The sequence below is a fragment of the Coffea eugenioides genome, chromosome 6 (assembly GCF_003713205.1).
Source record: "Coffea eugenioides isolate CCC68of chromosome 6, Ceug_1.0, whole genome shotgun sequence".
Lineage (NCBI taxonomy): Eukaryota > Viridiplantae > Streptophyta > Magnoliopsida > Gentianales > Rubiaceae > Coffea > Coffea eugenioides.
Genome location: NC_040040.1, coordinates 6,417,574 through 6,429,009, shown reverse-complemented (window position 1 = coordinate 6,429,009; position 11,436 = coordinate 6,417,574). Strand labels below are relative to the sequence as shown.

The 11,436-nt window shown below is 37.9% G+C and overlaps 2 protein-coding genes across 2 annotated transcripts; one reads left to right on the top strand and one right to left on the bottom strand.

The window, feature by feature from the left end:
- Nucleotides 1-3,941: 3,941 nt before the first annotated feature.
- On the top strand, nt 3,942-7,936 carry LOC113775760. Its single transcript, XM_027320764.1, has 6 exons — nt 3,942-4,731; nt 5,103-5,294; nt 5,389-5,628; nt 6,589-6,806; nt 7,089-7,343; nt 7,442-7,936. Exons 1-6 carry the CDS (start codon nt 4,308-4,310, stop codon nt 7,667-7,669), a joined length of 1,557 nt encoding a protein of 518 aa, XP_027176565.1. The 5' UTR covers nt 3,942-4,307; the 3' UTR covers nt 7,670-7,936.
- Nucleotides 7,937-8,642: 706 nt separating this feature from the next.
- LOC113774991 (mitochondrial import inner membrane translocase subunit TIM14-2) lies at nt 8,643-10,930 on the bottom strand. Its single transcript, XM_027319673.1, has 3 exons — nt 10,757-10,930; nt 9,567-9,745; nt 8,643-9,078 (listed from the first exon to the last, which is right to left on the bottom strand). Exons 1-3 carry the CDS (start codon nt 10,757-10,759, stop codon nt 8,922-8,924), a joined length of 339 nt encoding a protein of 112 aa, XP_027175474.1. The 5' UTR covers nt 10,760-10,930; the 3' UTR covers nt 8,643-8,921.
- Between the last annotated feature and the right edge of the window lie 506 nt (nt 10,931-11,436).

The following is an 11,436-nucleotide window of genomic DNA, read 5'->3' as shown; positions in this document are numbered from 1 at the left end:
GATCCATTCATTTCATAAAAATATACTAGCTTAGCAGGGTATTATATTTTTTCCATATTTGATTGAACAGGAGATTATTTAAAATAATTTATTTTTTTTACAAAATACTGTAACACTTTTTTAACAATTCTCTATCATTCTTGAACGCTTATTGCCTTTTACACAATAATAAGAAACAAGTTGGCTAGCGTGCTATGGCAAGCTCAACGTGTAGTGATGCCATTAAAGTACGAGAGACGTAAAGCATTATGGGCACAAAGACATCGATCCGCGTATAATTAACTAGTTTTGCGCCACTCATCCAACAATAAAACTTGTATCAGTACATGTTAAATTTGACTTTACAGCTAATACCGAACGTTGTACGGTACACGGTTGATAAAAAAACTACACTGTTTCCTCTATTTCACTTTGATAGTTTCGTTTTTCCTTTTTATCTATTCTAAATTATAGCCTTGAAGAATATAGTAAACTCAGGTATTATTTGATAATTTAATTCAACACTTAAATTTAATTGATTCATATCTTAACATGTTCAGACGCGTTTGACAATCAAATTTTAAAATCTGAATTAATTAAATAATATTGAATTTTCTAAACAAAACTTGTTTTTAAAAATAAGTGATAAATTATTCACTTATCACTTAATGTGATGATATTCACTCAAATGTATTAGATTTGAGTACTCAGGTATTATTTGATAATTTAATTCAACGCTTAAATTTAATTGATTCATATCTTAACATGTTCAGACGCGTTTGACAATCAAAATTTAAAATCTGAATTAATTAAATAATATTGAATTTTCTAAACAAAACTTGTTTCTAAAAATAAGTGATAAATTATTCACTTATCACTTAATGTGATGATATTCACTCAAATGTATTAGATTTGAGTACTTAATAATTTAATAATTTAATAAATTTAAACTTTAGATTTTAAATTTTAATTTTATCAAACGCATGCATCCTTAAGGCATTTTAGAAAAAATATTGGGTTATATTTACTTTTGCAACAAAATAAACTAATAAATTGCAGGAGAGAAAAAAAAAACTATTAGAGACGGAGGGAGCAGCAGAAAAACCGACTTGAACATCTATTTATTCAACCGGATCTGACGCAATTTGCAGCTCATACGTATCCCCACAATTAAAGCATTAATTAGGAACATTCCCAATCTCACACACATGCACCGACCGCACCTCACTCCCATAACAAAGCCGGGTCCCATTTCAGAAGAATTTAACCAGGGGAATAAAGTGGTCGCTTTTTTTCTCATGGTATTTGTCTCAGGTGGTGAATATGTTACTCCATCAGAAACCAATGTAGTATCTGCTTTAAATGGATGTACTTTTTCAAAAGATACAATACTATTAATCAGTCCAATTACTTGATCTACAAGATCGGTCAATCCAACTACATCCCTGCTGTCTTTGGTGGAGTATTATTTTAAAAAAAGTAAACTAACTCCATATAAAGTTAGCTTAAATCGCCATTTCTTTTTGAATGTGTATGACAGAATTGCATTATCACTTGAATTTGAAAAAGATCTATTACCACTTGCTAGGGAGAAAATCTAAGATTCTGTTTGATAATTTAATTCAACACTTAATTTTAACGAATTTAAATTTTAATATATTCAAATCGTTTGATAAATCAAAATTGAACATCTGAATTAATTAAGTGGCATTGAATTTCCTAACCAAAACTTGCTCCCAAATTTAAGTGATAAACTATTCACTTATTACTGAATGTGATATGCATTCAAATATATTAGATTTAATACTTAACAATTCAATAATTAAATGAATTTAAAATTCAGATTTCAGTTTTATCAAACGCAGTCTAAAACAACCTATTAAGGGAACTCAATATACAGATTAAATTCAATTCTGACCTAAAAATTTAAGTGAGTAAGTTTTTAAATTCTTACTTCTGTTTTGTTTTCCTTTTTTCGCAAAACAATGTGGGTTCTTTTCCCCGAGTCATGTAACTTTTACGCGCATGGTAGGAGTATGGAGGTAGAAGCAGCAGTAGAAGCGGTAAAAAGCAGCCGTGAATGCATTACTATTAAGGAGCAGTAACACCACCGTCAACCTCGATTAGTGCACCCGTGACAGGAGTGAGTCGTACATGTCCCGGACCTGATCGCCGAACCAAGCCGCAAAGATGAATACTGGTACTGGATCTTTACACTGCAGCCGTACATCATCATCATCATCATCTGGTCCGATGGGTGGTCCGTCCATTCGCATAAAGTTCCGATCAGTTCGATTCGAATCCCCAATGAGTGACTGATGTGACGATGGACCCAAGCAACGGTTTCAGAAGTGTCATATCGTACAACTAATGCTAGGCTGGAGGGGAGAACTTTTTTTAGGTTTCTGACAGGAGGAGACTGTAAAGCTAGAGAGATAGTACGAGTACGACGCTTTGCCTTTTTCTTTCTTTTATATATTCTTGTTTCCCTTTTTTTTCTTTTCTGTTGTTGTTGTGTATTCTCCACTTTCGGATGGGAAAAGAAGATAGAAGATTTGATTCTTCTGAGGTCCGATCAATGGTCGGTAGGATATTATATGAAACTACTAACTATTTTCATTTTCTTTTTTATGCTGTTGCTTTTCTCCTTTAAACCTAATCAATCTTTTGGTAATTTGGGAGCATGATTGCAAAGGCGAAGGTAGTTGCACAGAAATAAGTGGCGGTAGGAATGACTCCTTGTTTGTTCAAGTGCAGGTAATTTGCCGCTTTGAGTATCTTTGATGCTTCCTTCAGCTTCCAAACACGAAGAAAAAGAACGATTCTTTGATGCTTTCTTCAAACTGTACAGGGATAATTGCCTAATCTTGGCATGCATGATAATACGTAAGAAATATACCGGACCATCCCCCCCCCCCGGCGGGGAAAGTGCCACAGATTGGAGAATGCTCCTAGACTCTAGGGGATAAATACCAAACAAGTCCGCAGCTCATGATTCAAGGACTTCAAAGCCTCATCTCGCGCTCTACTCTTTACTACGACTAGTCTACTAGTAGTAATAAATTAATACTTCATATAAAGCTCTCAGCTCCTCTCACCACATGCACGCTCCTGCTATTTTTGGGAGTTTTCGTAGAAAAGGCATTCTAACAATTCGCACATGTGTTTACGAAAAGACAATTGAAAAATATATTTACGAAAAACGTAGAATTTTTTTATAAAAAATTATAATTCAAACAAGGCATCTAGCAATACGTATTGTATTGCATAGCGTACAGGAGTTGAATACCCGGAATAAACATTATTAATATTCAATCTGGAATCAGGTATTAAGGGAGATTGAAGGAGAACTCATTGATCTCAAGACTCTTAGTCATGGATAGGGGTGGAGCTGATTCAAGCTACTCGACACGAGCTCGATATGTACTCGATCAGAAGCTCGAGCTCGAACTCGCTTCATCGAGCTCGAGCTCAATCTCGAGTTGCTCGTTAGAGCTATCGAGTCGAGCTCGAGCTGTGATTCTTCGACTCGATCGAGCTCGAGCTCGAACTCGAGTATAATTATATTATAGTCGAGTCGAGCTCGAATATAGCGGTACTCGAGTTCGACTCGACTCGAATACATCCCTAGTCATGGATAAGTGGAGAGCTTTGACATTTCTATTTGAACCTTTGTAATACGGGAAATTCCAAAATCTCGCATGCAGGCAGCACTCACGACTTTTGCAGATACAACGAACAATACACACATGACGCGGGTCACAGTCGAAAATAAAAATATAATTCTTTTTTTTTTGGTTGCAACAGTAACAATTTTGTAATTTAATCTATCATAATTTAGAGGAGAATGAGTAGACGTGAGAAGAAATTCAAGAAAGCCATTGAATTGAAGGCAATCACATAATAATGACAATTTGATCGGACTAAAGGGTTTGGCCTGGTGGCTGAAAACACAAACATAACCCAACTATCACATATTGCTCCCAATCTATCTTCATTTTCGTTTGACATCTGTATTCCTGTTTCCAATATTTCCACTTTCATACGTACTTCATACAGCCTACAGGCTACGGCTACCAAGCTCGCTGCTCTCCTGATTCCTAGTAGTCTAAACTAAACTAAGCATCCTCCTCTAATTTCCATCTCATCTTTCTTTTTTTTTTTTCACGCCAGAAAGTGTTTTGTTTGTTGGTCTGTAACTTTTGCACATAACTCGCACACTTGCAGCCGTATACACGACTAAACACTGCAGACGAATATTGGGATGGATGATGGTGGTGTTGGGGTGGGGTTAATTCATAAATCTATAGACACGTAGAACTCTGGGAATGGGGGAGGTAATGGGATCTTCTTTGAGGTCATGGAGGGAGGAGTTAGCTAGTTTAGTTGAAGACACTGGGATAAGATTCAATGGCGAAGTAATTGGAATTTCGACGCCAGCATTTGAGACCAAGAAAATTGGGGCTGATTCATCCGGGAATGAAACCTCGGCGGAGCCAGAGAGCTTCAAGGATCAAATCAAAGGTTTTGCCAACGCTTGGGGCGAAATGGTGGTGGAATTTGGCAGAGGCTGTAAGGATGTATTTCACCAGACCTTATTGACTGACGACTCCTACATTGTCAAGAAAACTAGAGGCCCATTGGCTGAGGTTTCTCAGAGGCTCAGCTTTTTCGGTGAGTATTTGCCGGAAGATCGCGATCCCGTGCACGCTTGCCTGGTTATATTCTCCGTTTTCGTCCTCGCCCTCGCCGGTATTCTCCTGGCCTTTTGGAATTTCATACTTGTATGGTTTTGATTGTTTACTACTACCGTCGTTTGCTTTGCTTGCTAACCATGAAATGAAGTTTCTTTTGTTCGTGTTTTTAAAAGTTCCACGTTTTAAAACTTGCATTCAACTAGTACTATTTTATTTTTCTTTGGGTTCATCTGCAGAAACACTCTTTCTCTTTTCAGTGTTTGTGGATTCCGACGACAATCGGTTTATCTGCGTAGGTTATTGGATTTGATATCCAAATCCAAGCAATGGAAGTTAATAGCATACTCAATCGCTTAATCTAGCAGCAGCTTATGAAAAATTGATGCACCCGTTTCTAGTTCTGACAAGCAAATTATTCTGATGCAGTGCTGGGAGTAAATAGCAAACATTATAGTTCAGTTCCAATGATAAAAAAAGTGCAGCTGCATCCCCCAAGTGCTGCCCGTATACTGCTTCCAGATGGTAGATACTTGGCGTACCATGAATTCGGAGTTCCAGTCGACAGAGCTAGATTTTCCCTAATGATTCCACATGGTTTTCTTTTTTCTAGGCTTGCAGGTAGATAGAAATTGAATTTTCAAGACTTTTACTACAAACACAATCCAGCGTTGACTCTAATCCCATCGTGTCTTGTTCTGTTTTCATGTCCAAGGTATTCCTGGTATTAAATCTTCCCTACTAAACGAGTTTGGTGTGCACATAGTAACATACGATCGGCCTGGTTTTGGGGAGAGCGACCCTCATCCTGATAGGAACCTGAACTCCTCTGCTGTGGATATGTTAAACTTAGCAGGTGCTCTAGGTATAAAAGATAAATTTTGGATCCTGGGATATTCAGATGCAGCCATCCATGCTTGGGCTGCACTTAACTACGTACCACAACGAATCGCTGGTAAGCTGATCTCTTTGGACAAGCTTGTATGAGGAAACTGTGGAAGCTAGGTGGTAGCTTGGTATCACTCTTTGTCCATCTTCAAATCTGCAGAACTCCATTTCCCCACTTTCCCACATCTGAATATAACAATTGTAATGAATGTAAAGACAAAAGTACAACAAATGTAGTCTGACCAAAGAATGCTGATAGGCAGGGAAGTGAACAATTGCAATGTCCTCCGTACATCAAGAAGGCACACATCTAGGCACGATCAAAATTGTTTAGGACCTAAAATATGCGTTTAAAATCTATCACTTCGCTCTTTGGACTTTGTGAGGTGACATATCATAATGAAAGTCTCTTTCACGTGTATGTTTTATTAGTAAACTCGAGAAATTAGGATGACTGTGAACAGTGATCTGTGACTCTGGGATAGGGCCAAATTTCTATTGCAGATTTGGAGAAATGCAGAAATACATATAGGAGAAAGTATTCATAATTTGAGTTCTTACAGTATGGGGTGAATAAACTATTATGCCTGTAGCTTCTCTTTGTGCATAAATTATTAATCTCATAACAGCTTGAATAAACTATTGTTTGTGTATTTTGTGGACTTAAGACTTGTGGCTATGCAGATCAAAGAATTACTTCTTCTATTGGGATACATAAAGGAAAGAGTACTCGTAGTGTTAGTTCTTACAGTATGGGGTGAATGGAGTATTATGCCTGTAGCTTCCCTTTCTGCATAAACTATTAATCTGATAGCAGCTAAAGTAAAATATTCTTTGTGTATTTTGTGGACTTGGAGTAGTGGCTATGCAGAACGAAGAACTACTACTTCTACGAGGATACCTTCAATGTGTTTTAAACTTTCATGTTGTATGTAAAGAAGGTGTGCAGCCTTATATCTTAATACAGAGCCATCAAATTGCTGAAGGCACTGGCTAGCTGTCTGATTACCATTCAACGTGACTCCAGGTGTGGCAATGTTTGCCCCGCTGGTCAATCCATATGACTCGAGCATGACTAAGGAAGAAATGTCCAGAACCTGGGAAAAGTGGACACGAAGAAGGAAATTAATGTACTATTTAGCTCGAAGATTTCCTAACTTTCTCAAATATTTCTACCGCCGAACTTATCTATCTGGAAAGCATGGTCAGATTGATAAGTGGCTGTCTCTATCACTAGAAAAGGGGGTAAGGTTTCACTGCAGTGATATATTCCTTTACTTGATCCTTTGAGCACTTTCAGATTTTAAACTTTATTCACTCTCCATTATGGTCACAATCTTTGACATCGTGGTGAGAAACCACAAACAACTTAGGCACGATTTGAAATTAGCTTTGGGAATACTTAATTGCAGAGTATCTCAAGTAACACTTGTATGGTTCAACTCGACCTGATGTCTCCTCTAAGCTTGCTTCATATCAATGTGTTTGTATTGGAGAATGATCCATATCTATGTTTGGTTTATTCAGGACAAAGCTTTGATCCAAAAACCAGCCTTTGAGCAGTTATGGCAAAGAAATATAGAGGAATCAATTCGCCAAGGTAGCACGATACCATTTGTTGAGGAAGCAGTGCTGCAGGTTTCAAACTGGGGTTTTAGCCTGGTTGATATTCAAGTGCAGAAGAAGTGTTCTAGGAAAGGCATTCTCCCATGGCTTAAGTCCATTTATGGTCAGGCAGAATGCGAATTGACTGGATTTCTTGGCCCAATTCACATATGGCAGGTAAAATGCCTTCATGTTGCTCATAAGCCAATTGAGAATAATTTCCTGCTAAGCCGCATTAAACAACTTTCTATGGGTTCTGAATAAATTCTGAACAGGGAATGGATGATCTTGTGGTTCCCCCATCAGTGACTGATTATATTGCAAGAACTCTACCCAATGCTGCCATACATAAACTCCCAGAAGAAGGTCACTTTTCCTATCTTTTCTTGTGTGACGACTGCCACAGACAAATATTTTCAACCCTTTTTGGAAGCCCACAAGGTCCTCTAGAACTCACAGATGAAACTCCATCAGGGTATGAGCGGGTCATCAACGCCATGTGATTCCTTCATATGATGGTCATTACTGTTTTCAGATATCATGATGTATATAACATGGTTCGCACCACTTCTTCATGGAGCATTAAAAGACAGAAATATTCTGTTCTAGAGTTTCCATTGTCTATAGCTGCTTTCCATAATAGATGGAATGGACAACCTTTTCTTTTCTCTTGCAACAAAATCGTGCCTTGATGTATCATGTAAGAGACAGGTTTTGAATCTTTAGTTGAGCAGGTGAACGCCGCGTCGGCGACAATTTGATTTCTTTTACTGTCTCTGAGGTAGTACTTCGACTCTCTGAACTTTATTTATAGGCCTCTGGGTTCTATACCCTCAAGCTTTTGAAGGGCTTTCCATAGCGAGCTCTGAAGTCTCTTATGGCCATCCGAGTACCACTAATAAGCCTGTCAATGATCTGCATATCCACATACCATGGTTCTCCAACAGGGACAAGAGTAAAACATCGCCAGTTTCTATATTTTTGGGGGAAAAAAAATCTTCGGCTAGCAATCAACATGTCCTTTGGCTACAGTCGACTCTGACAGACATTTCGAGAGCTTCTCCATTAGCCTTGTGGTTTTCTATTTTGATTATAGTTGCTTTAATTGATAATAGATTAGCTTCCGTAATCTTTGGCCATAATACTGGCAAGTTGGTGCCACGGATCGACCATGTTCGAATGAAAACATAGCTGCCAAAGCAAAACTAGAGTCTCTCGACTTGATAGTTGATATTAGCTTGTTTAGACAGGAGCAAAAGAAAACACTCATTACACAAAATTCTACTTCCTTCTCTTTTCTTTTTCTTTTTTTTATGCATTTTATACCACCCAAACAATTATTACATCAAAACGTTTACCACAGAAGAAATGAAGGTACAGGAAATATTGAACCAAATTTTGAGCCAAACCATTACGTGAAAAAGTAAAAAGGAAACATAGAGGGAGAGAACAAGAAAAATCAGGAGGAAGACGCGATAGAGAACAAGGAGAATCTCTTGAACTAAAGATTAGAGGACAACAATTCTCTGAGATACTAAATGCCCAACATTGAGTTAAAAAGAAGTAAACTTCCTCATATTTGAAGACATCACTCATCAACAATAACAATTTGACCTCAAATAATGTACCATATCTCTCACTGTTTAAGTCACTAACCCTTCTTAAATCTTTCATCAAAGCAATATTTTGGCTAAAATGCACGTAACTAGAACAGTTTACAGATGGTGTCGTCGGGTTTTGGCTGTTCCTCACTGCTTAAAAGGGAGAACTACTGCTTTTGGCCTTCCCAAGCATCAAATCTTTTGCTTCATTAATTTTAGAAGCAAGATAATGACTACCACCTGCATCTGGATGGTTTGCAACCATGACCCTCCTATGTGCTTCCTTTACTTTGTCTAAAGAAGTGCTCTCCCTGCAGTAATATAAATTAGCACAAGAATCAGGTAATAATGATATATTCAAAGCAAGTATATCTCTTGGGTATTTTTCCTCCCAGAGTATCTCAACATGAAATGCTTCAGGCACAGCTTTATCTACCAGGAGGGCAATGCAATCCATGGAAGTTGATCAATCATTCATGTAATAAAAGCAAAATAATTAATCTCTAGTCCATTTCCCCAGAATGGCCTCAGCAACTATACAAACTATCAACAAAGATAACTACTGTAATTCACCACAGCAGGATAACACCGGTTCCAAACCATTCTGTTATAGACAGGTTTTTCCCAAAGTCACCAAATAAGAAACCTAACTTAGCCGACAAATTAGAATCACATATTTTTGCATATTCCAATTGCTGCTAAAGCAACAAGAATGTAAATTATGAATCATCTAATGCATGCTAATGCTGGAAGGGACTAAGATTCAGCATCTAGGAAAAAAGAAAGTGACTGAACACACCTCACTCCCAAAATTAGAGCAGCTTCCCTCCTCGTCATTTTTGGCTGAAAACCTCCATCATAAAATTTACGCATCCTAACTGTTGGAGGCCTGGCTTTGAAGGCTTGCCATGCCTGAATACCATATCGACCAGCATAAGCAGCAGCAGCAACAGCAAGGCCAGCCACCAAAGGTGCAACCTAGCACATCATGCACAAATTCTAAGGCAAATGATAACCAGATATTTCTCAAAAAAAGAACCCCCTAAGACAAAAATAAATAAATAAATAAATGCCCAACTTGGTGTCACACTTAATTGCGAGACTTCATCCTGAATATGGGTTACTCGTGTAAAAACATGTCAACAGCTCAAAGATGTGTGAATGGGAGAGTAGGACAAGCAAAGGCTTTTGCAAAATGCAAGAAAGTACTAGGTAACATGGATGGGACACACTGGTGAGGCAGTCTAATGTTATGTCCCAAAAGAATGTCTATCGTATATTGCACTACAACCTGAAATATACCCCTTCCACCCAACAGAATAGGCTGGTTTGGATTTCACCAGAACACCATAATCCCCACCGCCCACAAAAAAAAAAGAAGGAAAGCAAGGTCCTGCAATTTTCACCAAAGGAAAAGGAAAAAAAGGAAAGATTTGGAAGAAGCAAACATAGAGAACAAGGTTACAGTCAAGTGGTAAATAAAACTGCAGAGCAAGATGACTGACAAGTATGTGAACAGACGATATATATACATGCTTATGTCAAGCCAGACTTGTAAAAGAACTTTTTTAAAATTGAAAAAAAGGAGACAAATTGCTAACGGTCAATGAAGCTAATTATTTAGCGTATCGGGGAAAGCCCGAAGGAAGCACAAGTGCAAACATCACGTGGCGAACAATAAACAAAAATGATGAAATTGGAATCATTTTCCCTAATCGGCTGGACTCGACTAGGAAGTTCGCGGTGAAGGAATGCTGAACTATCAAGAGGGAAATTTGCGAACCCATAGAAGAAGCTTCAGGAAATCAAATTCAAATTTCTTCTCCCCACAACCACACAACCAAACAAAATGACGGTGAAAATCAAAACTAGAAACCAAGGATGTTCATCCAATACAGGAAAGGAAAATTAACTGACAAAGCAACTGAAAACAGAAAAAAAAATCCGTGAGTAATTATATAAGCCAAAAGTCTATGTAGAACTGCTCACCATTTCTACAGCACCAAGAGTCACAACGAGATCAGATTGAACATTCAACCAACAAAGGAAGGAGCAGGACGACCGGATGTCAGAGTTTTTCTGTACTTTTCCAGAACAGCAACCGGGCGTGAGGGCTTCGGCTTCTTTACGAGTTTCACTTTAGCAGCGAGAAAATCCCTTCTGCAACTTTTTTATGTCTTGGGGAAGATCATTTGGAACAGGGCAAAATGTAACACAGCTCGCGAGTCATCACACATTAAAGTCCAAGGGCCTACATGTTTCTAGGGAATAAAATAAGTGTGGCACAGCAAAGGCCCATTTAAGCATGCTACTTTGGGTTTGGGGGATGTCGGTCCACACCTAAAGGCCTGATCGAATACAGAACTTCACTGTTTTTTTTTAAAAAAATTTTTTATTTTTAGCAGGGGAAAATGGGATTTAAGAAATAATCATATTTTATTAGCAAGAATAAATTAGAGTGATAGTACAACTTTTAACGGATCTAAACTGCTAATGTAGAACCAACTACTCTGGGAGTAATTCACCATCAATAGAAATTTAAACCTCTACTTGGGTGTAGATAAAAGAAACAAATCCATTGGTTTACATTTTAATATTCACACTTTTCTGAAATTATTTCACCAGCAGACGTGTAAACACCCGTCTGAATTGATGGTGATTCACCAGAT

Coding starts and splice junctions, on each gene's coding strand:
- LOC113775760 (XM_027320764.1), top strand. CDS start 4,308: ATGGGGGAGGTAATGGGATCTTCTTTGAGGTCATGGAGGGAGGAGTTA. Junction 6,807..7,088: donor CTCTATCACTAGAAAAGGGG/GTAAGGTTTCAC, acceptor TGGTTTATTCAG/GACAAAGCTTTGATCCAAAA. Junction 7,344..7,441: donor GCCCAATTCACATATGGCAG/GTAAAATGCCTT, acceptor AATTCTGAACAG/GGAATGGATGATCTTGTGGT.
- LOC113774991 (XM_027319673.1), bottom strand. Junction 9,079..9,566: donor GCTCTAATTTTGGGAGTGAG/GTGTGTTCAGTC, acceptor ATATTACTGCAG/GGAGAGCACTTCTTTAGACA.